At 42.5% G+C, this 27,767-nt stretch overlaps 1 protein-coding gene and 3 non-coding genes across 10 annotated transcripts; 2 read left to right on the top strand and 2 right to left on the bottom strand.

Annotated features, from left to right (window-relative positions):
- Nucleotides 1-2,224: 2,224 nt before the first annotated feature.
- On the top strand, nucleotides 2,225-2,298 carry Trnat-agu5 (transfer RNA threonine (anticodon AGU) 5). Its single transcript has one exon. It is a non-coding gene; the product is annotated as a tRNA-Thr (tRNA).
- A 4,386-nt stretch (nucleotides 2,299-6,684) lies between these two features.
- Trnal-cag9 (transfer RNA leucine (anticodon CAG) 9) lies at nucleotides 6,685-6,767 on the bottom strand. Its single transcript has one exon. It is a non-coding gene; the product is annotated as a tRNA-Leu (tRNA).
- A 3,447-nt stretch (nucleotides 6,768-10,214) lies between these two features.
- On the bottom strand, nucleotides 10,215-22,284 carry Btn1a1 (butyrophilin, subfamily 1, member A1). Of its 7 annotated transcripts, none has more exons than XM_063276436.1 (8): nucleotides 21,201-22,284; nucleotides 20,142-20,459; nucleotides 19,273-19,623; nucleotides 15,430-15,711; nucleotides 14,404-14,553; nucleotides 13,689-13,709; nucleotides 13,540-13,566; nucleotides 10,215-13,130 (listed from the first exon to the last, which is right to left on the bottom strand). In XM_063276436.1, the coding sequence occupies exons 2-8, from the start codon at nucleotides 20,218-20,220 to the stop codon at nucleotides 12,466-12,468; spliced, it is 1,575 nt and encodes a 524-aa protein (XP_063132506.1). In that variant the 5' UTR covers nucleotides 20,221-20,459; nucleotides 21,201-22,284; the 3' UTR covers nucleotides 10,215-12,465.
- Trnae-uuc10 (transfer RNA glutamic acid (anticodon UUC) 10) lies at nucleotides 17,355-17,426 on the top strand. Its single transcript has one exon. It is a non-coding gene; the product is annotated as a tRNA-Glu (tRNA).
- Nucleotides 22,285-27,767: the final 5,483 nt, after the last annotated feature.

The raw sequence follows: 27,767 nt of genomic DNA, 5'->3' as shown, positions 1-27,767 counted from the left end.
TTGGCTTTAGCCCAGAAGGCTGTATGCTCTGTCTGCCTGCCCAATTTTTTTGTTTTTAATCTATAAAAAACTCCCTCCGTTTTTCAACATTTGAAGGTCTTATTTGGCCGCCTCAATTTACTAAGAGTGGGCGGGAGGGTTCTTTGTGCTTGGAGGTTTGCAGTGGAATTCTCCCACTGGCCTTAGATTGACCCCAGCTCTGGCTTTTTCACCACTATGCCCACCTACATCAAGGTTTAGTTACATAACTGGGCATTACAGTCTGGTCAAGCTGGCATGTTAAGCTATCACTCTCTCCCTCTGAGTCTTCTTTGGTTGTGCTCCAAGGCCTAAGGAAAACTGCTGTCTACCTCTCCCCTTTGCTTTAATGGGAACAGTATGTGACACAGGCTCTAGATTGTCTCCAGTCTAAATGTGTGGAGCAAAGTCAGTATGAGGTTTTTATGAACCTGCCTTCCTAGTCATAGTGGAGGCTGCATGGAAGTAACACTCCCTCTCATATTTTTGTTACTTGTTTGTTTTGGTTTTTGGTTTTGTTTTGTTTTGTTTTGTTTTGTTTTTGTTCTTTGTTTGTTTTTTTTTTTTTTTTTGAGGCAGAGTCTTCTGTTGCAAGGCTGACCTCACATTCTCTACAGCTGAAGCTGGCCTTGAACTTCTCACCCTTTTGCTTTCACTTCCCAAGAACCAAGATTATAGGTATGAACCCAACTCGACACATATCTGCAAAGGGTTGATGAGAGTTTTGTTATCTTCTTAGCTATTCCATGTAAATGTCACCAACTTTCAGTCAAAGGAGAAATACCAACCAAATACAATGTTTGTTTTGTTGTCTGGCATCTACCACAGTTTAGTTAAAGCTAAATTGTGTGACTGGGCCTTTGAACACATCATTAACACTCTGATGGCTAACTGTAAGATTTTAAAAAGCAGAGGTTGGAAAGATGACTCAACAGTTGAGTTCTGTTCTTTCAAAGGACCTGAGTTCAGTTCCCAAGTTAGGCAGTCAGTTATCTACTGCCTGTAATCTCCAGCTCCAGGGGATTTAACTCCCCCTTCCAGACTCAAGAGCCAGATTTTAGGCAAGCACGTGCACACACACACACACACACACACACACACACACTTAAACATTTAAAATTAAAATAAAAGAAATAGGTACGTATCTCATAGAGTCTGTCGATCATAAATACTGAGTTCAGAGATCATAAATCTTCTAATAAGAGTAAGAACTCTAGTACCCACAGACTTCTCCCTGTGCCCTTCTCTTGTCATCCAATGACTGCCTGTCTTAGTTTAACAAATCCTTCAACATTCAACACAGTTTAGAAATATTGAAATGTTGGATTTAGCATCATTGTTGTGACTATAGGTCTTAGGAAATCCAACTAATTAATTGTAAGTGCAAGTTTCACTTGTGAAGTCACTTTCACACTATGGCAAGTTTGTAAATTTGTCTGAATTGTACTTCAAGGATGGGTTTATTTTAACAGAGGACTGAGTAGGTTGGAAGCGGGAATATACACAGCATCCAGGACAATACGGAAATGTTGCAAATGCTCTTTACTGAGCCATTTATTAAATCAGACCCTTCGGACAAGCATTATAGGAAGTCTTTCTTTCCCCCTCCGCAGATGTTGCACACGGGCCTCTTCTTTATACCTTTCCAAGAATGGGCTGTTAATTATGAAGTCTTGAATTTTTTTTTAAGGCTTGAGACTTAAATCCTTTTCGTTAATTTTAGAACCAAGAAGGAGGTAGGTGAAACCTAAATTTCCGGAGGGTTGGGGAGGTGGGGACAGTTAAAGGATGACCAAAATCTTAAATTTCAGTTTAACTTAAAAGTCATGCTTGCTGCATGGACCCGTTTGGGGATTGGGAATGTTCTGATCAACATAAGTAAGTAACCCACAGTGTCTTTGTGCGCCCCGCCTATTCGCTTTTCCTTAATATCTGGCTGGTACTTTTGTACCTTTATCAGTGTGATGATAATCTGGAGAGGTCTTGCCCTACGGGGTAGCTTCCTTCTAGCGCATCCAGCCTGCACTAGTTATTTTCCCGCCCAGCGGGACCAGGACTCAGTTTTCCAGTTGAGCGGTGGTTTGTTAGGTCTTTGGAGCGAAGCCGAGAGAGCATTTTTAAATTTGGAGACTTGCCTGGGTCATCTTCCCAACAAATATAATGTTCATTCCTTTTCTTTGTTGATTTGAACCGCAGAAAGCGTGCCGGCTCCGTGGCTTAGCTGGTTAAAGCGCCTGTCTAGTAAACAGGAGATCCTGGGTTCGAATCCCAGCGGGGCCTTTTTGTGTTTTTTTTTTTTCTGCTACTCGTTGCTGCAGTTCAAGACTAACTTCAAAGTGGTCGTCCTGCACTGCCCACCCATCACCAAAGTATTTACTCAAATTAGAAAGTTGGTTTTAATTTAAAAAACTAAATAAGTAGATAAATAATAAAAACTAGGGTTAATTAATTAAGAACAAATATATGCATTTCTTAGTGTTCATTTAACGTTCCACGTAATACCTTTCCCCCTAGCAAACACAAAAATTATCAGGGAAAACACACAATAAACACAATTCAAGAACTTTAGCACCTCTGGTTATTTGATTTTCTTTCTCAGGAATTCTTGAATAGATGTACTCTCACCATCTACCCCCACTAGTTTGTTTCTTTTACTTATTTATTTTTTAAACTGTTTTTGAAATTACTAGTAAATCTGTTGTGGAAAGCCCTGCAACACCTCTGACAACCAGATAGAACAAGCCGTAATTTATTTTAAAGTTCTATGATGCTCAGCTATTTGGGGGCGAAAACATCTGAAAACCTATCCAGGGCAACATCCTGTCACAGAGACTGGAACACAGAGACTAGAAGACAACTCAGCAGTGAGGAATCTTCCTCCAAATTCTGAAATACAAGGAAATTAAGAAGTCTGGAAAAAAATGTCACTTTTACTCTCAGCTGAGTGTTCTCACCGAGACCAGGTAATAGAAACTCAAGGCACCAACCCCCTATTCACTTCCCTAGATCCACAGAATGAGTGCCAAGCCTGGTTTTATGGCTTTTGTGGAAACAAAAGAATTCTGATGCTCTGAGGAACAGCTTAGGAGATAGTTGCACTGAGAAGGCAGATTCACTGATTCACTAGATTTTTCCTCTCTGTCCACAAACTCCCTTTCTCCATATCCTCCAGTGACAGCATATCGATGTCCCCTTTTCTTACCGAACCTGCCTCATCTGCATCATACCACACGCAGAAACTAAGCACTAAGGTACCACTTCTATATGGCGGGTCTAATAAAAAAGATCAAAGGCACGGGGTGTTAAAATCACAAAAGGTTCTTCCAGGTGTTCCCCTACTTGACCACTTCATCCAAATAGCCTGCCTGCTCTTTAACAGTACAATCGGTGTTTTTGTTTGTTTGTTTGTTCGTTTGTTTGTTTTGTTTTTGTTGATCTCTAAGCATCTGCTCATAAGACTGCCTGCCAATTCTGATCTTCACCCAATTACTTCAGTCAATCACAGCAAGGTTCCTTCAGGCATCTGACATAAGCAATGTTCTTTCTCCAAAAGGAATACAAGATAGTCTATTGTGAGCAGATTACGAGTGGCCGTGGCCTCGGAGCAGGAATTCTCTGATTAGCACATTCCATTTTGAATGGATGTTTTATAGTCACAGAACAGCAACAACAAAAGTCATTAACCCATGTGCTTACCACAGATACCTTGGTGTAGATATTGGGCAAACAGATCATATCAAAGTGGGTGGGGCATCTCTGCCATAGATTTCAAATACTATATTATTATAGCTTCCCGATCAATGAAAGGCAATCCTTTCCTAAGTTAATACGTTCAGTAGTCAATACAGAAACTGGTTGATGGATGGCTATTAAGGGGACTTAAAGATAGCTCAAGATCATTTTGGTTCTTGATCTTTAACATGCCAACTGCCCAAACCATAGAGGACTAATCATAATCTTCAACACAAATACATGACTTTTTTTGTGGGAACGTTAGTTCATACAGTAGAAGTGACAATTAACTTTTATAACAACCCATATGTATTTATTTGTCATAATAAAACTACCAACGCTTCATTTATCCTCAAATTTACCAAGAACCACTCTGACCTGTGTTTGGGTGTCTTGATTTACATTTTTGGTTTTGCAATTATTAGTTTTTGCAAATTTGATACAAACTAGGAACCTCAACTAAAGAATTGCCTCCGGGTTTGGGGATTTAGCTCAGTGGTAGAGCGCTTGTCTAGCAAGCGCAAGGCCCTGGGTTCAGTCCCCAGCTCTGAAAAAAAGAAGAGAAAAAGAAAAAAAAAAAAAAAAAGAATTGCCTCCATCAGACTGAACTGTGGGCATGATTGATTAATGATTGATATGCCCATCACATTATAGGCAGAGCCACCCTGGGTAGATGTTTTGGGGAGCAAGGTAGTAGTCATCCTTCATCCATGGCCTCTGCTTCAGCTTCTGCCTTCAGGTTCAGGTCCTGATTTCCCTTGATGATGAATTGTAATCTGTAAACTGAAATAAACCTTTCCTCACCATGACCATGGTATTTTATCAGAGCAACAGAAAGCTAACTAGAACTGTCTTTATGTCCAAATATCCAAATTAAATTATTTTCTTAGAGGTTCTTTTTAAGATTTCTGTTTGACTTTGTCTGGCTGTAGTATCTAGTAACAACGGGCTTGCCTCAGCCTTCTGAGGGATGTACAAGGTCTGGCTTGGCCTAGCTGAGGATGACCTTGAACCTCTGATCTCCCTTTCTTCACTTCTGGTAAGTTTACAGGTCATGTCTTTGTAAGTCTGTTCACTCCCCGAGCTGGGTCCAAACCTGTCCTGTTCTCTTGTGTCCCTACAAACAAGCCCGTGTCTGACCATCAATAGTGTGATGGTTAATTTAAAACGTCAAATTGACAGCCAGTTGATTCTCCAGATTAGTAGGACCTACATAACTGAACTAAGTATATTGCCATCCCTAATGCGATAGGCTTGATCCAGTCTTGGCCTACACGTGGGGATGGTGTGGTAGGTTGGGGTTAAGTAGGTAGCTTCATGATCTGACTGATTTTATTAGCATCTGCTGTCTGGATTTTCAGTTCTTCATAACTGGACGGAACACTTGCCTTCCTTGTTTTCCAGCTTACAAACAGAAGGTCATGATAGTTCTCAGCCTCGATAATTGTGAGCTATGTCTTCATGATAAACCTCTCTGTGTATTTGTATTTCTCTCTGTTTTCTTGTATACAAGTAGATGATAGGTAGGTAGGTAGGTAGGTAGATAGAAGATAGACACACACACAAGTATGCACTCACGAGCACATGAACACACACACACACACACACACAGCACACACTCCAGTTCTGTATCTTTGGAAGATCTTAACTAGTTTAAGTACATACAAAACCAGAATCCTTTTTTATAAAAATCCAGACCAATGAGATGGCTTAGCAGACATCAGTGACAACAATGAGCCATGAATTAAGAGTTAACATTCAATGGATGAAGCAAAGAAGTGCAGGCCGACAGGAACCGGATGTAGATCGCTCCTGAGAGACACAGCCAGAATACAGCAAATACATAGGCGAATGCCAGCAGCAAACCACTGAACTGAGAATAGGACCCCCGTTGAAGGAATCAGAGAAAGAACTGGAAGAGCTTGAGGGGCTCGAGACCCCTTATGAACAACAATGCCAAGCAACCAGAGCTTCCAGGGACTAAGCCACTACCTAAAGACTATACATGGACTGACCCTGGACTCTGACCTCATAGGTAGCATTGAATATCCTAGTAAGAGCACCAGTGGAAGGGGAAGGCCTTGGTCCTGCTAAGACTGAACCCCCAGTGAACGTGATTGTTGGGGGGAGGGCGGCAATGGGGGGAGGATGGGGAGGGGAACACCCATAAAGAAGGGGAGGGGGGATTAGGGGGGATGTTTGCCCGGAAACCGGGAAAGGGAATAACATTCGAAATGTAAATAAGAAATACTCAAGTTAATAAAAAAAAAATTAAAAAAAAAAAAAGAATGAGAGGATCACTCATCCTGAATATGGGTCTTTGTTTTTGAGGCAAGAGGAGGCAAATAACACAAAGATCTACATAACAGCATTTTGCTGATTGTATGTTCCAGAAAAGCTTAATCTCATTGTCAGAATAAGTCAATGTTACACTGGACATAAGCATTGCCTAGGAAGGGATATAAAGTTGACAGAATGTATGTGTACAGGGGAGCTGTTTACAGGAAAGCTATTTACCCTGAGTTCCCTGCATTTAATTACACCCTAATATCTTTTCTTACAGCCAATTTTCAACATTAACTAGTGGTTTTTCTGAGATACAATGTAGACAGGAATTTTTAAAAATTATCCAGATATTGTTTCTATCCATCCCAAAATTATGACACCTTACACTAATGATGTAAACATTATGATTAAAATAGAGCTGTATTCATTAAAAAAAAAAAAAAAGAGTTAACATTCATCTAAATTTTTATGTGAACAGACAAGGAGAGACGAAAGAAAATACTAAAATCTCTACTTTTCAAGCTATTTTGTAAGTACTCGGTGTTCCACTGTATAGATAGAATGAGAAAGAAAAATTGTTTACTGAAGAAGGAAAAGGAAAAAGTTTCTGTAGACTGTAAAGTAATTAGGTTTTTAGAAAATGACAGCTGTCAGGAGTGGGATTCGAACCCACGCCTCCAGGGGAGACTGCGACCTGAACGCAGCGCCTTAGACCGCTCGGCCATCCTGACCCACAAAGGAACATGGCTACCTGCTCTTACTTCTACCTTAAAATTATACTCTCTGCACTCTTGCTTTTACTCAAGATTTAAGAATTTTTCACTCACAAGTTAACAGTCTCTGCATCTAAGTGAACTGCCTTCGGCGGCGACTAACAATAAAACTCGGAATCCTTCGCCTTCTGAGCGGCGGGGAACGCGGTCCGGACTGCAGCCGTGTCTGCTCCGGGTCCTCAGCGGAAGCTCCCCAGTGCTCACCCGCTGGTCACTGCTCACCCGCTGGTCACACCGCTCATCCAGGACCCCTCGGGAAGGTGACATCCCCTCAAGCACACCAGTGGGTGCACTGGCCAAAAGCAAAAGCTTCTTCTTCGGGACAAAAACAAAACTGAAAACCAGAAACTGTTTTCCTTCTAAACCCGCCCAACGCACATTCTAGCAATCCTCGACAACAACGTATTTTTCAAATGCAAATCAAGTGTAACCTGAAGTCAGAATCTTTAAATGTGTTGTTGTTGATGTTGAGTCTCAGCCTTCAGGCGGTACAGTGTCCCTGGAATCTCACTGGAAGTCAAAGGAACTGGAGCTTTGTTTTCAGTCTGCTTTAGATCCAGTCAGCGAAAGAACCGCAGACAAATCGCTCTGGCTTTGTGGGCTTTAGAAACTGTTCTGCCCAACTCTACCATCACCCTTGGTTTTAGTTTTTGAGACCTAAGCATTTCATTTTGCTGCCCAAGCCGGCCTCAGCTTCGGAGCACTGGGCTCACAGGCTTGTATCACTGAGTCTAATCTAGAAACTACTTTTCCTTCTTTCTTTCTTTGTTTCTTTCTTTGTTTCTTTCTTTCTTTGTTTCCTTCTTTCTTTGTCTCTTTCTTTCTTTCTCTTTCTTTCTTTCTTTCTTTCTTTTTCTTTCTTTCTTCTCCTTCTTCTCCTCCTCCTTCTTCTCCTCCTTTTTCCTCCGCCTCCTCCTTCTTTTTCCTTTCTTTCTTTTCCTTATTTCTAGACAGTTTCTAGCGTTTAAATTTCATTGATTAAACACTGCTTAATCCCCTGAGACTGTGACTAAACTTTCCAAGCTCTAGATATCTAGATAGATGCTAAATCTTAAGTTTTGCTGTTTAAAATAAGATTATAGTTAATAACAGTGTATCACATACTTGACAATTGCTGAAAATTTTTAAAGGTTCTCACCACAAAACAAAAGTATGTGAGGTAACAGGTGTAGTTTGTAACTTCATTTAGCTTTTCCACAATATACATCCAAATATTTTGCACACCATAAATATTATCCTGACTTTCAATTTTAAGTGAGTTTAGGGGATAATGCCCTACACTGTGTATTTAACAGGCCCTCCACACGATTGTGAGGCACTGTGTCCTCGAGTACTATTTGAGTTAAACAAAATATTACTATAATAATATTTTATAATTTTTAGAGAAACACCTCCCCCCCAATATTAGCAAAAAGTAAGAAAAACTCATTGGAAATGCTTTTGATAACCCTCTAGGAGAGAGATTCTTCCCTGATCAATTAAATCAGGGAAGTCTAGGAGTGTTACCTAATACAGAATTTTAAAATTCATCATCATCATCATCTCTTTATGTCACTCCGGCAGTCCTGGAACTTGTTTGAGTTTTTAAGGGGCCCTCATTACTCGCAGAAACTCCATGTGCATCCGGATTTGAGAGCATGGTTTTAGGGTTAAGTTTTATTGAGAGCCTGAATCTTTTTTTAAGGATAAGGGGGGTAGCAAAAACATTTGTAACAATGTTCAAGACTGTATGGAACAGGACTCTGGTCCTGCTTTTAGTTTTGTTTTGAAACAAGGTTTCCGACAATGCAGGCTGGATTTAAACTACAGCAGTAGCTGAGAAGGATGGTGGACTCTTGATCCTCCTGCTTTCCTCTCCCAAATACTGGAATTACAGGTGTGTGCCCTCACGCCCATCTCCAGTTCTTTTTAAAGGCTGCCGTTACTGTAAAAATAAAGTGCCTTTGTTGGAGAATAAACCTCTTCATCACTAAGGGTGTGACCTACAGAGGTTAAAACTAGAACACAGGCAAGCAGTTCATGGTGTTCCCTAAGACTCTAATGCCTGTTCAGTGCTCCCATTTTTCCTTGAAGACAATGGAGAAGGGAAGCAGAGACAGAGCTGGTTGAAATCTGAAAGAATCCCCTCCCCTTTTATGCTAGTGCTTTAAAACTTACTTTGTAGCTCAGGTGGGCATTGAACTTGTGGTCCTCCTAGCTCCAACTCCAGAGTGCTGAGATTATGAGCATGCCTCACTGTGCCCAGTTCTGTGATCCCTTTTCTTTCTAATCTCAGAGTTACTGGCCCATATATTTTCTGTGAAGGTTTACAGATACATATTGTGATACACATCACACATTAAACACAGTGATGCGATTGCCTACCTTTCCTAGGCATTTAACCTATTAAGCATGCGTATGTGTATATGTGTATGGGTGAGCATGTTCTATGATGAGCATGTGGATAGCAGAGGACAATTCATTCCATCATGTGGGTCTCTGGGATTGAACTCAGTTCATCATGCTTGGCAAGTGTCTCTATCTGGTAAGTTATCTCACCAACCCTCCAAAGCATTTTTGAAAGGATGTTTTGATTATATTTCCTGTGGATTTCTACAAATAAAGTCTTTGAATAAAATGAACATACGTATTTATTTACTGAGATAGGATGTTACTATATAGCCTAGGTCGACCTAGAACTGACATATAGTCCAAGCCAGCTTCAAATATGTGACAATTCTCCTGCCTCTGTCTTCTCAATTCTGGGGAATACAGGCGTGTGTCACCATTCTCAATTAAATTAATCCTCTTAAATCAAAGATAAATTGTACTCTTCTCCTAGGAGTTTAATATAAGATAAGCTGTATTAGGGTGGCTAGTGTTTGAGATAAAAAAGAGAAGGAAGACACTGGGTGCTGGGGACCTATGAGGTGATAGAGGAAAGGCCTGCTGCGGTTTGAATGTGCCTTCCAATTTTCATGTGTTTTGGAGACTTAATTGTCAAAAGTCATGTGTGAGGCAGAAGCAGTGTTAGGGATGGAACTCAGGACTGGTGCAAGGCAGGCAAGAACTCTACTGTGCAGCTGTCCCTCTTGGCACCTCTGGCAACATGGTGGGATTTACTCACCAACAATGTTACCTTAGTAGGGATAGAAATGAAGCTGCCTTTGAAACAAGGCTGAGGGCAGGGAACCATCAGCATGGTGGCCATTTTTAAGGCAGTTTGATCATCATGAGTAGCTCCCATCTCTGCCTGTTCTGGTAAATCTCCCAGGCCCAGCTAGCTAGGCCTGGGACCATATAGAACAACACTGTTGTAACAGCACATTCCCAGACATCATTCATTCCTGTTTCAGTTTAATCCAGTCCCTCTTATTGGGATAAAGAAAGAAAAGTTCAGGGGCTGCCTCGGCAAACAGACACACATTTCTTTCTCTTTCTTTATTCAGTAACATTCTAGAAGCCAGGAAAATACAATAGAAGTGGAAGAGCTTGGATACACACACAGGCATTGACAAAACAAGTCCCATACAAACAGGAGGACATTGGAACACACACAAATAGGGACAAACTGTCCAGCTGTGTCAAGCATCATGGTACAACTTTGGGGACTCTAAGGCAAAACAGAATGCAGGGTACCTGGGTAGGCTGCATTGAACAATGGCACAGTGTGGAACAGGATGGCAGTGGAAGGGAATGAAGGTGTCTGTGAGGTGTTAAACATTGCAGTGAGGGCTGAGGGAGCATGCAGCTCCTGATAAAACAGCAATGCTACCTAAGCATGCCGAATGAAAGCTAGTGTGGTGGAGATGGTTGTTGCCAGCACTTGGAAGGTAGAGGCAGGAGGATCAGGAATTCAAAGCCAGTCTAAGCTATATAGTAAACCTCCATCTTAAAACACACACACACACACACACACACACACACACACACACACACACCACCACACACATACCACACCACACACACACACACACATACCATACACACCACACACCACACATACCATACACACCACACACCACACACACCACATACCACACACCACATACCACACACCACATACCACACACCACATACACATACCACACACCATACACACCACATACCACACACACACACACCATACACACCACACACCACACACACACACACCACACACCACACACACGCACCATACACATCACACACCACACACACACCATACACACCACACACCACACACCACACACACACCATACATAACACACACCATACATACCACACACCACACACACACCATACACACCACACACCACACACACACACACACATGCACCATACACACCACGCACGCGCACACACACACACACACACACCTTTCTAGTGGAGTCAATAATGTGAGGTTGGATTGACCTTCAGGGAAGTCAAGAAAGAGGAGGACATATAAAGAAGAACAGGACCTGGGGTTGGGGATTTAGCTCAGTGGTAGAGCGCTTGCCTAGGAAGTGCAAGGCCCTGGGTTCGGTCCCCAGCTTCGGAAAAAAAAAAGAACCCCCCCCCCCCAAAAAAAAAAAAGAAGAAGAGCAGGACCTAACACCCGTAACCTGGAGGGTTTGTTTAAAATTTTCTCCTCTACTATAGCCCTGGTTCTCTGGCCCCATTCATCTCCCCTCATCTCTGTCTCTTGCTAGCTTGCTTACAGTGCTCTCAAACAAGCAGAGGCCAGTCTCCTCCACCCTATAGAACGTGACATAGAAAACTTAAGATACAGTGTTCAGAGACATCCTAAAAAGAGGACAAAAGACCATAAAAGCCAGAGGGGAGGGAGAATGGCTGAGCAACTCTCTCTTCTGGGCTCTTGTAATCTTGTAATCTCACAGGTGCTAAAACTGGCCCTGTCAACAGTTAGCCTTGATAGGGGAGGGGCTCATGTGGCTGAACTTTGGCTGCTGATTGACTGTAGGAGAGGGGAAATCATTGTATTCAGTGACATCTGCTCTCTAGAGCTCAAAGGAGAGCCCATTAAACTCAGTGGGTCAGGTTTGAAGTCAGAAGGGGGTGTTGATGAAGGGAGGGGAAGGAAGGGGAGGAAATAAAGGAAAGTGAGAGTAATTAGAATGCATTATATACATGTATGAAGCTGTCAAAATTTTTAATTAACAAAAAAATGGGATATAACTGAAAAATCCTAGGGATAGGATAAGTGTATCTAGTTGGACCAAATTCACTTCATTTGCCTGTCACATCTCCTCTAAGTCCCTTTATAGGATTTTAGGCCAAGCTCTTCCTTTTTTAGCATCCTGTGGTTTGGTTTTGTTCTCCCTTGCCTAAAACCTGTTGTCCCACATACCCCTTTTCCTGATGTCTCTGCCACAATTCCATACCAACCTCTTGGTTGCCTCTTGGTCCCTCAGGTGATTGTACCAAGTCCTCCTATATAGGCTCTGGCCTGAAGGACTATGAGCACCAGAAATAGTTTAGGAATCAGCTCTCTACCTCCTCAATGTTAGTACAGAAACAAACTAGGATAGCCCTTCTTCCTGCCTTGTCTGGCAGCAAGATACCACCTTCCCAATGTGAATTAATCTCCATCCAACAGGAAGAAAGAAACAGGACTGAAGGAAGCTGGCAGCTAAAGCTTCAGGGCATTAAGGAGTAGTCAAAGGAAGGCAAACTTGTGAAGCTGGAATATTTGTTAAGGTGCTGCTTGGCTAGGTGAGAAAGGTATCAGTTTAGAATGGAGACTATCTTTGTCTCCTGAAGTAGAGCCTTCCCCCAGAGGGGACAAGGGAATGTTGTCCTGGACATTAGCAATGACTGTGATTTTCTCAGGCACATTGGCGGTTGGACAGATGGTTAGGGGCTTTTTACCACAGGACCACAGACAAAAGAAGGGACGGAGGGGACCAGAGAAAGAGATGCTAGGGAAAGCATAGATAAGAGATCCATCACTCATATTGTAGAAGGAAATGTCTCCTAATTCATAGTCCAAAAAAACCCCAACTCGGCGAGGGGGTCCTGCCAACCGGAGAGGGGTCCGGAGTGGGGTGAGGGCCCAGTACCCATTTCCATACAACTCCACAGCCCAGAACCCATTATCAGGAGTCATGGGGTCAAACCCTTTCTTCACCACATTCTCCCTACACACACCAATGGCCCAATCAGTTCTATCTCCCACCTCCACCTCCCAATAATGTCTCCCTGAAGTAAAGGTCTCACGGCCCAACACGCAGGGCCAGGAGTCAAATCTCTCTGGTCTATCAGGCAGGATCTGACGTGAATCTTCCAATCGAACCGACTTTGAATCTTCATACAGGAAGAGGTGGGGGTGAGCTGTGTCTGGATCCAGAGTCACATCAACTGGAGGCAAAGAGAGACTGCATCAGCCTGTCGGGTATCAGGACTACTAGACCTATCCCTCCTTCCCAGAGACATAGAAGAGCTGTAGAGCTGTAGGGGAGCTGTAGTAGGAGTCCCTACATGTAGCAGGGAGCTATCAGGCTGCTCATTAGCTGTCCTGTCCAGCCCCATCTCTTACTGGAAGCTACAGAATGATTTAAATATCATCAGGGGTATTGTCAAAGGAGCTTTTCTGCTAGCCATCATCGGTGGTCTCCAGACCAAAAGCGCTGAGACCATTCACTGTCACCTTCCCTGTTTCTATCCTATTACTGTGGAGGTCATAGGACTGTTTTTGCATTCAAGCCTCACAGGTCTTTGACTCCCAGGGTAGGGCTTCAGAGACAGTGAGGAGCTCAGAACCACTGACCTTCATGAAGGGCAGTCTTTTTGCATCCTGAAGTGTAAAAAAAAAAAAAAAAAAAAAAAAAAAGAGAGAGAGAGAGAGAGACCATCAGTAGAGGGTTAACAGGTAGAAAAGAAAAAATCTTGTGACTCAAAAAGAAGAAGGCCACTTACTGAGTTCTTCCAGAAGCCTCTCTGGAAAACAAAAACAAAAACAAAAACAAAAAGGCTTTTTTAAAATGGGAGAGAGGAAGGAGGAAAACCAGAAGGAGAAACACATAAAGGGACACTCTTTAATCTGTGGTGCCCTGGTGATAGGAACACTGCCTGCAAATCAGGAACAGAAATGCTGCCAGCAAAATAAAATAAAGTATATAAATAAATAAATACAAACAAACAATATTCCTAAGAAATCATCTGGAAGTTTCTCCTGGCTTAGGACTTAGGACCAGATTTTTTTTTTTTTAAGATTTATTTATTTTATTTATAGATGGTTGCAAGCCACCATGTGGTTGCTGGGATTTGAACTCAGGATCTCTGGAAGAGCAGTCAGTGCTCTTAACCACTGAGCCATCTCTCCAGCCCTTAGGGCCAGATCTTAATGATAAAATTCTTCCTGGGAAACGGAAAGAGAGTGTCCAGAGAACTTAAAGCTAGACTGTGAAAGAATATTAGGTTTACAATGACAGTTTGAGCTGATTCTGACTCTGCCAGGGTCATGAGCCGTTTTCTTCATATTAGGTACCTATGACTTTAGAAGGTTTATAATTCCCTCCAGCCTCAGAATTTTAAAATCCAGCCGCTTCCTGTTGGAAGTCACTCAAACAGGCCTGAATCCAACCTTCCCTGGAAGCTGTGACACAAAGCCCTTCCAGACACTGTGACTTACCTTTAGAGCCAAATTCCTTCTTCCGCTCTCTAGATCTTTCCTTGTATAGTTTCCAAGTGAAAAATATGGACCCGATTGCGAGAAACCCTAAGGCCAATATGACAATAGCCAAGGCTACTATCCAAGGAGTCAGCCTTGGCAAGAAGGGAGCTAAAAGACAAAATAAGACAAAAACAAACAACAAATCAAAAAGGGTATTGGTTGGGAACCGGAATAATTTCAGGTTCTCTCCTGGTACCAAAGAAGGACAGAGATGCTCTTGGTGCTCTTGGTGGCCTCCCACCTCCCATGGCAAGAATTGCTCCTTTGTGCTAAGCTTTTCAGAAGGATTTGACCCTGGGCCAAAGCAATCACTGAAGAGCCAGTTTGGGTAAGAACATGTGAAATAAAAGTTTACAGAAACCCCTTGTTAGCCATCCATGAGGTCCTTGAGGTAAAAAAGGAAGTTGGCTGCATGCAGGACAGAATGGGAGTTATTGACCAATAAACAAGGAATGATTCCTGGTAAACCTAAACCACAGGTAATAAGCTGGAAATGATGAAGCTTCCAGGAGGAACTTAGAGGTCTTTGGCCATCTATACAGAGCTCCATTGTGGAACAAGGAATGGAGGAGAGGTTCAGGGAGGGCACAGTCAAATCAGAAAAATAGTTTAGTCTCCCTGCTTATTGAAGGAGAAGGGTCGAATCAGGAAGGACCCCAGAGGCAAAGCTTCTCTGTCACCTGTTTCTCTGGAATAAATCTCTGGAATCTTAATGAGATTGGTCTAGTGGTGGTGTGTGCAGACCTAGGGGAAGAACCCAGGACCTTCTGCATGTCATACAAGCACTACATACATCACAGAGAAACAGCCCACTTCTCAGTATCTTTATTCTAATTAAGTCAGTAGGGCTTCCTCAAGTCAGCAGGCAAGAGTTGTAGAGGAAGATGTAGGCAATTTTACCACGATGTCCCTTCTGAGCAGGGTCCCAAGTCATATTACCCTGAGTCTCTGTCGCCATTAGTACACAGCACTAGTTCCACTGACCTGGTAAGGAGATCTCTACTTCCTTCCCCTGGCCAAGGAGGATATTCTGAATGCAGCAGGACATATTCTTTATGGAGTTGTCTCTGATCATCATAGAAGCTGTCACAGTGAACAAGCCTTCCGTATCAGGATTCCTGGACTCTGATGTGGGTGGTAGCATCTCTCTGTTGGCTGTTCTCCACTGTACCTGAGGTTCTGGGTACCATCCAGAGGAGGTGCACTCCAGCTCCATGTCTCCATTCTCTTGAACCTTCATACTGATGTAAGGATCTGAGCCCACAGCTATTAGAGAGAAACTGACCTTAATCTTTCAGTGGATGCTTTCCTGGGAACATGATAATCTTCCTTTGAGAAAGACAGAGAGGAGGCAAAAGTAGACTGGGGCTAGGTAGGATTCCTCTAATCCTAATCTTCTGTATGAAGACTGTATTAATAAAAACAACATCTTATATATTATTAGAGATGGAGCCTTACTGGGATCACACCCTTCAACACAAAGAAAAATCTGATGAGTAGACATAGAGGTGCTTGTCCAACCATCAAGAACAGCAAGAACAATGGCTGAAAGGTGGCTCTAAAGTCAAGAAAGCCCTCTATGGTTAGAAGTACATAACATGATTTAGAGGATGAGAGGACTATGGTAAGAACGTTTTAGGATGGATGAGAAAGTATTCTCCTTCTTAGATTATCATGTACCTCAGAATGGCCTCAAACAACTGAAGATGACCTTGAACTTCTGATCCTCTTGCTTCTACCTCCCAAGTGCTAGTATTACAGACATGTGCCACCAGAAACCATTTTTATACAGTGCTGGAGATCCCACCCAGGGCTTTGTGCATGCTAAGCAAGCACTCTTCCAACTGAGTCACACCTCTACTCCCCACAAGACTATAATCTTGAGAACAGAGTTTGGAATTTTGTTTGGTTTTGTTTTTCCCCCTTGAGGTTTGTTGTTAATAATTTAACTTTCCTTTACCTAGGATGCAGACTCAAGAATTTTCTTAAATGGTTTCAACCTCATCTTTCCTCACAGAATTATGCCCCAACAAAAGTCAACACAGGGGACACACACTGTAATCTTAGCACTTAAGAGGTGGAGGGAGAAGAATCAGGAGTTCAAGGCCAGCTTCTGCTATGTATGTAATGAGTTCAAGACCGTATCTCTAAGACAGAAGAGAATGTTAGTCTAAGCACCGGCGAGGCTGAAGCAGGTGGCTTTCTATGAGTTCTAGGCCAGCCTGGTCTGCAGAGTAAGCTTCAGCAGCCAAAGCTACATAGTAACACCCTGACCCAAAACAAACAGCAACAGAAATTCAGCAACAACGAGGTTAACATAAAGTTACCTTTCTCTTTTATTTAGTCTAAATCTTTTTTCCCCTCTCTTTTCCTCCCTCTTTTTCCTTCTCCCCTCTCCCCTTTCACAGTTCTACAGGATACAGAAAAATGCTGGGCTGTAGAGAAGTATCCTTAAACAACACCTCTACAGTTCTTCCTATTTTAAGCTAGTGTGTATGTATTTTATGAAAATGGCCATCATTTATTAAAAGATAATAACAACATGGAGATTCTAAGTAGCCAAGGTGAATTTTGAACTTCTAATCTTCCTGCCTGTATATCCCAGTTGCTGGAAATACAGGGTGTCACTAGTTGAAATATCATACACAAACACACAAGTGTGTGTGTGATTATATACATATGTTTATATGTATATAAACATGTATACATTATATAATTGTAAGATGCCCTTCCCTAAAAATGACGTGAGAGTTATATTTGGTACATTATATATGGCAAAACATGGCAATGTATTTTTGAGCTAGGAGTACAATTAAGTTGATTCCTTTCCCAGCACATTAAGAGCAGGTGTAACATTTGCCTGTAATACTGTACATGGGAAGAGGAGATAAGGGGAGGAGAGTAGAAGCTCCCACATGGTCTAGCGGTTAGGATTCCTGGTTTTCACCCAGGCGGCCCGGGTTCGACTCCCGGTGTGGGAACCTTGTTCTTTTAGGTTGGTTTGTTCGATACAAATGATTCTAGCACCTGAGAAAAAACGTTAAAGCTTTCTTGAAGCTGTGGAGTTTTGAGACAGACGTGTCAGCTCCTTTCACAAAAGTAGCAAATTAAGTACCTAAATAAACGAGAACTACCGGAAGGGATTATCTGTGTATTATGCACACTAGTCTAAAATATAGAGATTATTTTATGAGTATATGATGCTTTACCATGAACAAAATGTTTTTCTCTTCTCTCTTCACTCATTACCTCGTTGCAAATTCTTACTGGATTTAGCTCTTTCTCGTTTCAGAGTAGGAAAAACGGAGTGGGAGATTTGTTTGCTTTGGATCACTAGCAAGGAGGGAAATTAGAGCTCAGTGTATTCTTTCCTTATTATCTCAGAGAGGGAGGAGGGACTTTGGGTAATATGAGCAAAACCATTTTGGGGTGGATCAAGAATTTTCTCAGCGGTTGGCGGCTCCAGAAGCAAGGCATACACCTGGCCCAGGGCCTGAACAGAGATGAACAGCTAGAGAAGGGAGCAGCTGCAAACTGGGCTCTGCCCTGTGTCCACCAACAGGAGCCTGACCCTCACTGTAACTAATGAGAACCCTCTGCTGAGCTGAGGGTAACCATGTGGCTGCTGCTTTCCTTTCTTCCCAAGTCTCCCAGAATGTCTCATGTGGCTATCTATTATTTATTAATATTAATATTATTAATATTATTATATTATTATATTATTGATCGCATGGCTGTGGTATCCCATTTCTTTCTTGCTACACTGTGGTTAGACAGTGCAGCTATGTCTAGCAGTCCTCAGGTAACTATGCCTAAATTTTGTGCCTTTCTTCCTTCACGACAACAGTACCTTTAAACAATGAGGAGGTCATTCCTCGGTGTCATCAGTTATAAATGGAGAGACCCAAATGACAAAATTATAGTTTTAGTGAAAACGCACTCTCCACAGGGTGAGGATATGTGGTCATACCATTTCCTAAGGTAAATAAAATCCCAAATAAAAACCTCCTGTGTCAAAGTATCACAGGGTGGGTGTGCCACGATCTCACCGAGACAGTCCGATGCTGAGGGACGTGTTGGGGTCTTGCTGTCCCACCATTCTTGTGCTGGTTTGGGGGTTAAACCAGCACATGACAACAATAGTTAGACTAGCTATCTGGGACCCTAAAATGCTCCTTCATTCACATCTCCACAGTAGCTTTTGCAGAAGCAGCATGCCCAGTTGAAGGGCCTCCTAGACCCTTTGGAAGGTGGCATCTAGACATCGGTTTGCTTTTGAGTTTTAAAAAAAAATAATTAAAATTTTTTATTCCTAAAAAAAAAAAAATTTTCGCAGCGGACCACACTCTGTTAGGGTGTGATGCTCACCACAGCCTTACGTAAACGTGAAAACATACACTGGCATACAAATTGACTGGAACTGGTCCAGTAAATTATGTGTACCTTGTAAAAGAATATAATAGCCAGATGCAGGGGTGCACACCTGAAATCTCAGTACTGTGGTGGTAGAAGCAGGAAGATGTCCGGAATTATACAGCAGATATTGTCTCAAAAAACTGAGTTAAATTAAGAATGTTACGTATTTCTTGGACGGAATCATCCTGTGCTAGTGGGGAAAGTGCTAAAGATAATTAGAATAAGGTATCTACAAGAACGACATCTCGCTCTACATCCTGCTTTTTTAGCTGAGTTCCTTCCCACTCATCTCCCACTCTGCGCCGGCCCCGCTTGTTCAAACTCAAAGTAATTTGGAGAATGAACACAATGGTTCCCAAAGTAAGAGTCTCTGCGCTGAGTGACGAGGCGACGCATCCCCTCTGTACCCACCAGCCACTTTGAGATGCACAGCGGCCTCCTCGGAGTCGTCGTTGTCTTTGAGAAAGCACCGGTATTGCCCCTGGTCGGAGACCCTGACACCTCGGATCCGCAGAGTAGCGAGGCCGTCTAGGAGTCTGGCTGTCACCAGCGTCGCCCTCCCGTGGTACTCGGTCATCTGCTCGCCCTCCTGCTCCTGGCCAGCCCGGTACAGAAGTACCGCTGGCGACCTCGTCTGTCGAAACCACAGCAGCTCCATTTGCTCTGAGCTTGCGTTTGGGGAAAAGCGACAGGTCAGCTCCGCATCTGAACCCACTACGGCCAGCACTGACTCCTGAGGTGCAGTCACATTGAAGGGAGCTGCTGTAATAAACAAGGTCAGATGGGACAATGGAATGGGCTGGAGGACCTACAGACCAATCTTCTTGTAAACTAAGGAACTCGGGCTGGCTACTATTCCTTTTGTTCTGTTTACTTTTCAGACTGGATCTCATAAATCCCAAGGTGGCCTCCAGCTCACTATGTAGCCTTGAGTTCCTTGATCCCCTTGCCCTCAACTCTCAAGTGCTAACATTATAGGTGTACCACCACCACACCCAGAGTTCCAATTCCTTTGATTTAAAGGAAAAACAACTAGGCACCCTATGTAACTCTGGATGTCCCAGCTATCTCTGTATAGACCAAGCTGGCTTTGGCCTCAGAAAGATCTGCCTCTGCCCACTTAGTGCTGGAATTGCCAAGTCTGCACTATCTCCCAGGTGGATTTCTTTTGAATTCACTGGATTGTGGTGGAAGTCTCCACCAGGAGCCAAACCGGATTACAGATGTTTATAGGAACTTTCCAACTGTGCAAGAAAGAGAAGGCTAGAACAGAGACTTACCTGAATCCAACGTAGGTAGCTGTAGGACTGTAAAGGTGAGCAGACAGACCAAAGGACAAGAGTTGGTGGGAACTGCCATTTCTGAGCTTGCTGGGGCAATGGGGTTTGCCAAGAACTTCAGGCTGGGAGAGAAATGGTCAGGGCTACAAGCGCCCTGTTCTCCACAAGTTTCTTCCAACCTGGAGGGCTCTTTATTTTCCCTGCAGGGTTATCTTCAGTCCATGTTACAACAGTGCCTACTCTTCTGTAAATCTGGTCAGTCAGGCAATTCCGTCCTACAGCCCTCAGTTGACTCCAGAATAGAACTGTAAGGCACAGCTGTAGATAGTGAAGATATTTTGGAATCTCAGTATTTACACCACCACCACCAACAACAACAATGAAATAGACTCGTGTCAAGTAGGATACTTTGCTGTTCCTATTCAGAAGTGGTAATGACAATAAAGCCTCGGAGGTAGAAATAGAGAATGGAATGAAATGGAGGAGAGAGAGAGAAAGATGGGAGGTAGTCTTCACACCCGTAAGCCCAGCAGCACTCAGGGGCATGATCTCTGGGAGTCACATAGTGAAGTACATACAATCTTGCCAAAGTCTAAGAGAAAGGGGAGAGGCAGAGCTGAAGAGCTTGAGGAACAGAAAGACCAGTTCTGAGAAGAGACAAAGAGAGCTGTGTTATTCTGTGGCTCCCTGAGCTGACAGTGAAGCACCTACCGACTTCAACAGTCCCAGAGGAAAAGGGAACCAGAACCACAGTGAACAAGTGAAAAGGGCTGTTTGTCACCCTAGGGCCAAAGACAGAGCTTCAGAAGGAAGAAGGCTGTGTGCTGTTAGAGAAGCCTGCCCCCAGATAGCCAAGTGTATTTACTTGGGGTGGGGGGAGGGGCCGCTTTTAAACATGTGGACTACAGATTGGTGGTTGGGTAGTTTGGGTTTATCGTTCTCAGCTAAGAGGACAATATATGCATTAAAGAGCTGGACTGAATATAGGGATTGGGGACAAAGAGAAAGAAGGCTTGAATAACTGAAATGAGACATGAGGCCATCAGCCAGCGAACTTACCTCTGTGGCTTCAGTTCTTTTAACCCATGTACATTCAGGAGTTAGGAAGATCATTGCAAGTTTAAGTCCAGCTTGGGATACATAGCAAGGTCCGGACTTACAAGAGCTACATATGGAGAACAAAACAAAAGACAGTGGGATGTTTGTTTGTTAATTTTAAGAAAAAGACTAATGTTAATAATACCTTGTTTGAATTATGCTGAGTTGGAAGAGTATTTGAAACAAAATGGGGAACAGAATAGGAGCCCAGAACGTAAATTCCTTTGTCGTTACATCTGTGAGTAACTAAAGAGTCCACAATGGTTCCAGCTCTCCATGGTTGATCTTTTCCACAAGACACCTTCAGGAGTGTGGGGCTAGGAGGCAGGATTCCACTGGATGCCCACCTTCAAGATGGTCTAACTGTGCAGCTCACAAGGACCTTGAGCTTCACTGTGCCAAAGTCAGCAATTCCTTATGGTATTTACTTTATGTTTAGTTTTCCTGCACAATTAATAAGCTACTAAGTATATATTTGCCAAGATTGTGAGGATTTTTAGTTCTTTTTCTATTATAAAGAATGCTTCTTGGGGCTGGGGATTTAGCTCAGTGGTAGAGCGCTTACCTAGAAAGCGCAAGGCCCTGGGTTCGGTCCCCAGCTCCGGGGGTTGGTGATTTAGCTCAGTGGTAGAGCGCTTGCCTTGCAAGCACAAGGCCCTGGGTTCAGTCCCCAGCTCCAAAAAAAAAAAAAAAAAAAAAAAAGAAAGAAAGAAAGAAAGAAAAAAAAGAATGCACTTGGCATTTGGTAGAGGGTCCATCTAGTATTCATGAAGCTCTGAGTTTAAACCTAGCACTGCTTAAAATCAGGCGTGGTGGCTTACACTGGTAATTCCAGGTGGAGTTAGAAAGAGCAGAAATTTAAAATCAGTCTCGAATTTAGGAAGTTTGAAGCTCGTCTAAGCTACTTGGCACCCTGTTAGGAACTGTACACGGCATCCTTCAACAGTTCAGTTGGTAGAGCGGAGGTACTGTAAGAGTATCAATCTAGAAATCCTTAGATCACTGGCTCGAAGGAGAGTTGTTTTGCCATTCAGATGGATCTACCACCATGTATGTTTTCTTTGCTACCTGCTACCTGGTAGGTAGCAAACAGTAAGTAACAGTAAGTGGTTTTTTGTTTCTTTGTTTTTAAAGGGTAGGATAAAGTTTTGAAAAAACACACAGTTAAACAAGCATGCTAGTGTGTGCTTCTATTCCTAGCATTTGGGAGGCAGAAGTAGGAAGATCTCTGAGAGTTTGTGGGCAGCCTGATTTACATATTAAGTTACAGGACAACTAGAGCTATCAGTGAGAATCTGACTGGAAAAAAGAAGCAGGAAAAGACAAAGAAGAAATAATAGGAGGAAGAGGAGGAGGGAGGAAGAAGAAAATAGAAAAAGACATGAATTTATGTGTAGCTCTTTGTTTATAAATATGATAACTACCCGATACGCTGTTTGATCCAATTCCATAAGTAAAGCTATTGAATCAAAGGGCATAAACATGTATGTTATCAGTGACCTTTCCTACAATATGGAAAGGACTGTAGCATCTACCAAAGTGTCCTTCAGGCCTGCCAGCAACAAGAGGTATTATCTTACATGTTTATATGAAAATTAATGAAATTTAGTCATCATCATCATCATCATCGTCATCAGTAGTAGTAGTAACAACAGCATAAAGCCTTTGCACTATAGCAAAACTGGTCATTTTTCATGTATTAGCTAACCACTTGGTATAATCTAGACTGGAGTCGTCCAGTCCAATTGCTGTCTATTTTGAGGTCTGTAGACTTTTTAGAATTTAAAGTTAATAATTGTTAAATATTTGGAGTCTGAGGAGATGGCTCAGCAGTTAAGAATACTGGCTGCTCTTGCAGAGGACCCAGGTTCATCTCCCAGCACCTACACAGTAGCTCACAACTGTGTGTAATTAAAATTCCAAGGACCTCCCAAGTATCCACACACACATGACAGACTTACATGCATTCATATAAATTAAAAAAAATTTTAAAGTAAATTTTTAAAAAATTTAAAATTTAAATTTTAAAGTAAGTTCTTTATATTTTTGGCAATATGCCTTCCCAATTTTATTTAATTTTTAAAAATTATTAAGATTAAGACCAAAGCTAGCTACTCCAGTTGGCCTGATGGGCTGCCAGGATGTATACTGTTTCTATGCATGAATCTGGTTTTATTGCTTTTTGCTTAAAATTCTCTGCATGCTAAGGACTGGCATGAGGACTTAGAATGTAACAGTCACTGTATGTCTGAATGCCAACCAGAAATGCCACGCTCATCTTGTTCATACCTACAGGAAATATATATTATCAAAATATCCCTTTCAAAACTTTAGTACTGATTTCTTGCCTCATCAGCTGTGGGTAATTTGTATTTTTAAAATGATTTATACAATAAATTTAAATGTTCCATCCTATCTTATCAGACTAAAGAACAAAAAAAAATTTTTTTTTTTGGTTCTTTTTTTCGGAGCTGGAGACCGAACCCAGGGCCTTGCGCTTCCTAAGCAATCGCTCTACCACTGAGCTAAATCCCCAACCCCTAAGAACAAAAATATTTCTCCAATAGTTGGGCTGGAGAGATGTTTCAGCAGGTAAGAACATGGACTGCTCTTGTAGAGAACCTATGTCAAGTGGTTCATGACCACCTATAACTTCAGCTCCCAGGGATCTGACACCTCTTCAGACTGCTGTAGCATCTACACTTGTGTGCACAAACCCACACTGGAGCACACAAATAGATACACAATTAAAGGTAATACAAATAAATCTTTAAATATACCGATGATCACTAGATCATTAAAACAGGTTTTTGTCTGTGTAGTTTCATCACTTGGGACTTGGAACCATGGTGAAAGCTGGAACCCTTAGGCTCTGTAGGAAGAGACATAATTAGGATGACTATTTGAAACAGACAGGAGGAGGCTAATGCAGGAGCATTGCTCTGAGTTTGAGGGAGGTTTCCCTGGCCTACAAAACAAGACACAGACCAGCCAGGCTACATAGGGACACTGTGTCTCAAAACAAGAACAGGAGAAAGACAAATGGATGGGAGGAGGGAAAATACTGAGGTAGTCCAGGGCATGTTCAACCTGTGGCCCTGAGCTGTGTGTAACACATCTCTCCAGTGTAACTGTGAATGAGAGTCAACATAGACTCATGAGGTCATTTTGTGCTTTCCCCCTCCTCCAATGTGTACTTTGTAGATGACAAAGATGTTTCCATTGGAAAAGGTTGAGGTTCTCTTTCTGTTCCTGAATTGTTCCACTAGCAGGCAAAACTCGGAATTGGTGTGGTTACTCAAAGCACCTCTACCACATAATAGCTGTTACTTGTCTACACGTTTCTGAACACAATAACTCATTTATGCTTTTATTTCTGGATATAATCATTTATATTTTGGGTGCTCTCTCTCTCTCTAACCCCCCCCCCCGCCCTCTCTGTGTCTTATTCTTGATCAGAATCCTCAGGTAATGAGGCTGCTGCCAGCTTTGCAACAGTTCTGGCCAACTGAGCCAAGAGGAAGTTGCTGCAGTGAATAAGAATCATGCCAGCTCCATGCTCTTGGCTGGTTTGCTGTTACACTTCATGGTCAGCTCTTTTTCAAGGGAATTGCACACAGTTAACATGCACCCATGACATTTTGACAGTACAATTCTAAAGTTACATTCCTATTTACCAACCTGTGCATAGGTAGGTAGTATGATGGAATTTGTGCATTTGAAGAAGGCACGAAAAGGAAGCTTCAAGGAGATGGGCTGGAGAAGAAGATGGAAGGGTTGCATCCATGTAGATGTAATAGAAGCCCATAAACTGAGATTGGATTGAGCAAGGTAAACAGAGAATTCAGGGAAGGAATTAAACTTGAGGCCTTCCCTGAGTTCTGCCCCTTTGCAGCCTCTGTGCTACTTCTGGTTATTGCTCACTCTGGTTTATCAATGGTCCTGTGGCCTTGCTGTACAACTGGCAAAGCAGGGCTGCCTTTTCCCTCTGGATGACAGGGTGTGGCTGGTGTGAGTAATGTTGGACTCTGACTTTTCGGCAGCAGCCTATACATCTGTCATCCAGCAACAGGGTAATGGAAGCAGCAGCTCAGGGGTATTTAGGGATTCAGTCAATATTTAGGGCTTCCAGTCAGTCTGGGGTACACAAGGTCCAGCCTCATTTTAAAACTGGCCTGATCTCACCCATTTTCCTCTTGCCATTGCTGTCATTTGGTAGACCCTGATTTAAACCTTGTCTCCGTTTGTCTTCACCAAAAGCAGACCTTGACACAAAGATGTGGATCCCCGTATTTTATTGGGATCTCAGGAAGCACAGTGAGGAAGTGAAGAAAGGAGAAAAGGACAAAGGACAAGTTTATTAGGCTGCTGTTGTAAGCTCAGCTTTGTTGGGGTTTCTCTTTGAGACAGTCTTACTTTGTTACCTTGGGTGCCCTGCAGTTCAATATATAGATCTGTCTGACCTTGAGCTCACAGGATCTGTCTGCCTCTGCTAATGGATTTGGTGCTAAGATTAAAGGCATGGGTCGGGGTTGGGGATTTAGCTCAGTGGTAGAGCACTTGCCTAGGAAGCGCAAGGCCCTGGGTTCGGTCCCCAGCTCTGAAAAAAAGAAGAACCAAAAAAAATAAAAAATAAAAATAAAGGCATGGGTCACCATACCCTACAACCAGGGACTCTGAAGCAACAAAATGGGACTAGAGACTCCCATCTCAGAACCAAGTGGAAATCTTGCCCTTCACTGGGACTTGGATAGTGATCTTTGTCAGAAAAATGCCTGAGTATCCAGTACTTCTCCAGGCAAACAGGGTAGGGGGAGGGACAAAGGGGTGAAACCTTGAAACTCGGGAGATGTGAGACTCAGAAGACAATTGTCTTCAAAGAAGTTGAACACCATGCTGTCAATTGTTGGTACTCTCGAGATCTTTCCAAGCCAGCTCACCACTGTCCTATACCAGCTCTGGATCTCTGCTTCTCTTCACCACTGCATTTCCAAATACACTCTGCCTGAAATCCTCCCTCCCTTCCTTTCAGCTAGAACTATAGTGCTTCCTAGTATGCTAGAGAGGCAGAAATGGGCCAGCTAATTGTTGTGATCAACTTCCAAGAGACAGTTTGTGTCCTAAAGCTTCAAAACAACAACTACCATCTCTTTCCTCTCCATCCTTTTCTCCAAAACTGTTTTTATCTTTATTTTTAAAATTATCTTGCATTTTGAGGCTTAGAAATTGTGGGAGGTTAAAGCTGAGACTCCCTGTGAATTCAGTGGCCAACACTTCATTTTGCCAGTTCTGTGGTAAGGGTGGGGCTTATAAAAGACTTGTTTGTAGAACGATGGAGACAAGGAAGACTCATATTCTTCCAAAACCCTTTCTGAGTATTTCTGGAAAGTGAGCAAGACTAAAATCAATTATCAGGTGAGTTACATTTGTGGAAATCAGTTGAATGGGTTTAAGATGAATTTCTTGGAATGTATACATTAAACTCACAATGAAACAACTGTCCCCTCCTGTGAATGTCTGATTGCAGAAAAATTATCATAGTACATCACGCTCTGTTTCAAGTTTTCTTCTTAGAAAGCTGGGGGAAGTTCCTCTTGGCTTCAGATGTCAAGAGTTTGCTGTATCTGAGAACTCAAAGTGAGGAGCCAATTTGGGGTGGGTGCTGGAAGTTCTGGGAGAGTGGTAGAGGGTTCTGATTGCCTGTGGCTATGTGAAGCATTGGCCAAGGTCTACCAGCTGTCCAACTAGGGTTTATCAGTGTCTGTGGGTCCCAGATTAGAGATATAGCTCCATATTGCCACCTACAGCAGCCTGAGGAAGTTTTGTTAGTTAGTTAGTTTGCTTGTTTGTTTGTTTTCAGATGCTTAAGTAAAGATGGGATTCTTGGCTTCACTACAGCAAAGAAATTCAGGATGAGCTAGTATGAAGTAGAAGGGAGATTTTTTTCTCTCTCTTTTTTTTTTCTTTTCTTTTTTTCGGAGCTGGGGACCGAACCCAGGGCCTTGCGCTTGCTAGGCAAGAGCTCTACCACTGAGCTAAATCCCCAACCCTAGAAGGGAGATTTTTAAGGAAGAGATGGTAACATAGATTGATTATTTTATTACATTTTATTTTTATTGATTGATTTTTGTGTGTTGAGGGAAGATGAAGAATACATGCATGTAGAGGTTAGAGAACAGCTTTCAGAGATCAGTTCTCTCCTTCATATGGTCCCAGGGAATGAACTTGAAGTGGACTATCTGGATGGTGAGTCCCCTTCCTGCTGAGTTCTTAGTTTAGACGTAAGCACAGGAGATAATAGAAAGGAAGGTACCCAGGGAAAGGAAAAAACACACCAAGTATGAATGTGAGGATCTCAAAGAAAGACTTACACTTACGTGTTACCAGTAGCCATATATATGATTTTAATGGCTTTCAAGTTAGATCTCAAAGGGTTGCTAAGAAATATTTCTTTCTTTCCTGTTCTTCCTCTTCCTCTCCTCCTCCTTCTTCTCCGCCCCCCCCCATTCTCTCTCTCTGCTTTCTGAT

The sequence above is a fragment of the Rattus norvegicus genome, chromosome 17 (assembly GCF_036323735.1).
Source record: "Rattus norvegicus strain BN/NHsdMcwi chromosome 17, GRCr8, whole genome shotgun sequence".
NCBI classification, from domain to species: domain Eukaryota; kingdom Metazoa; phylum Chordata; class Mammalia; order Rodentia; family Muridae; genus Rattus; species Rattus norvegicus.
This window is presented reverse-complemented; position numbering and strand designations above follow the sequence as displayed.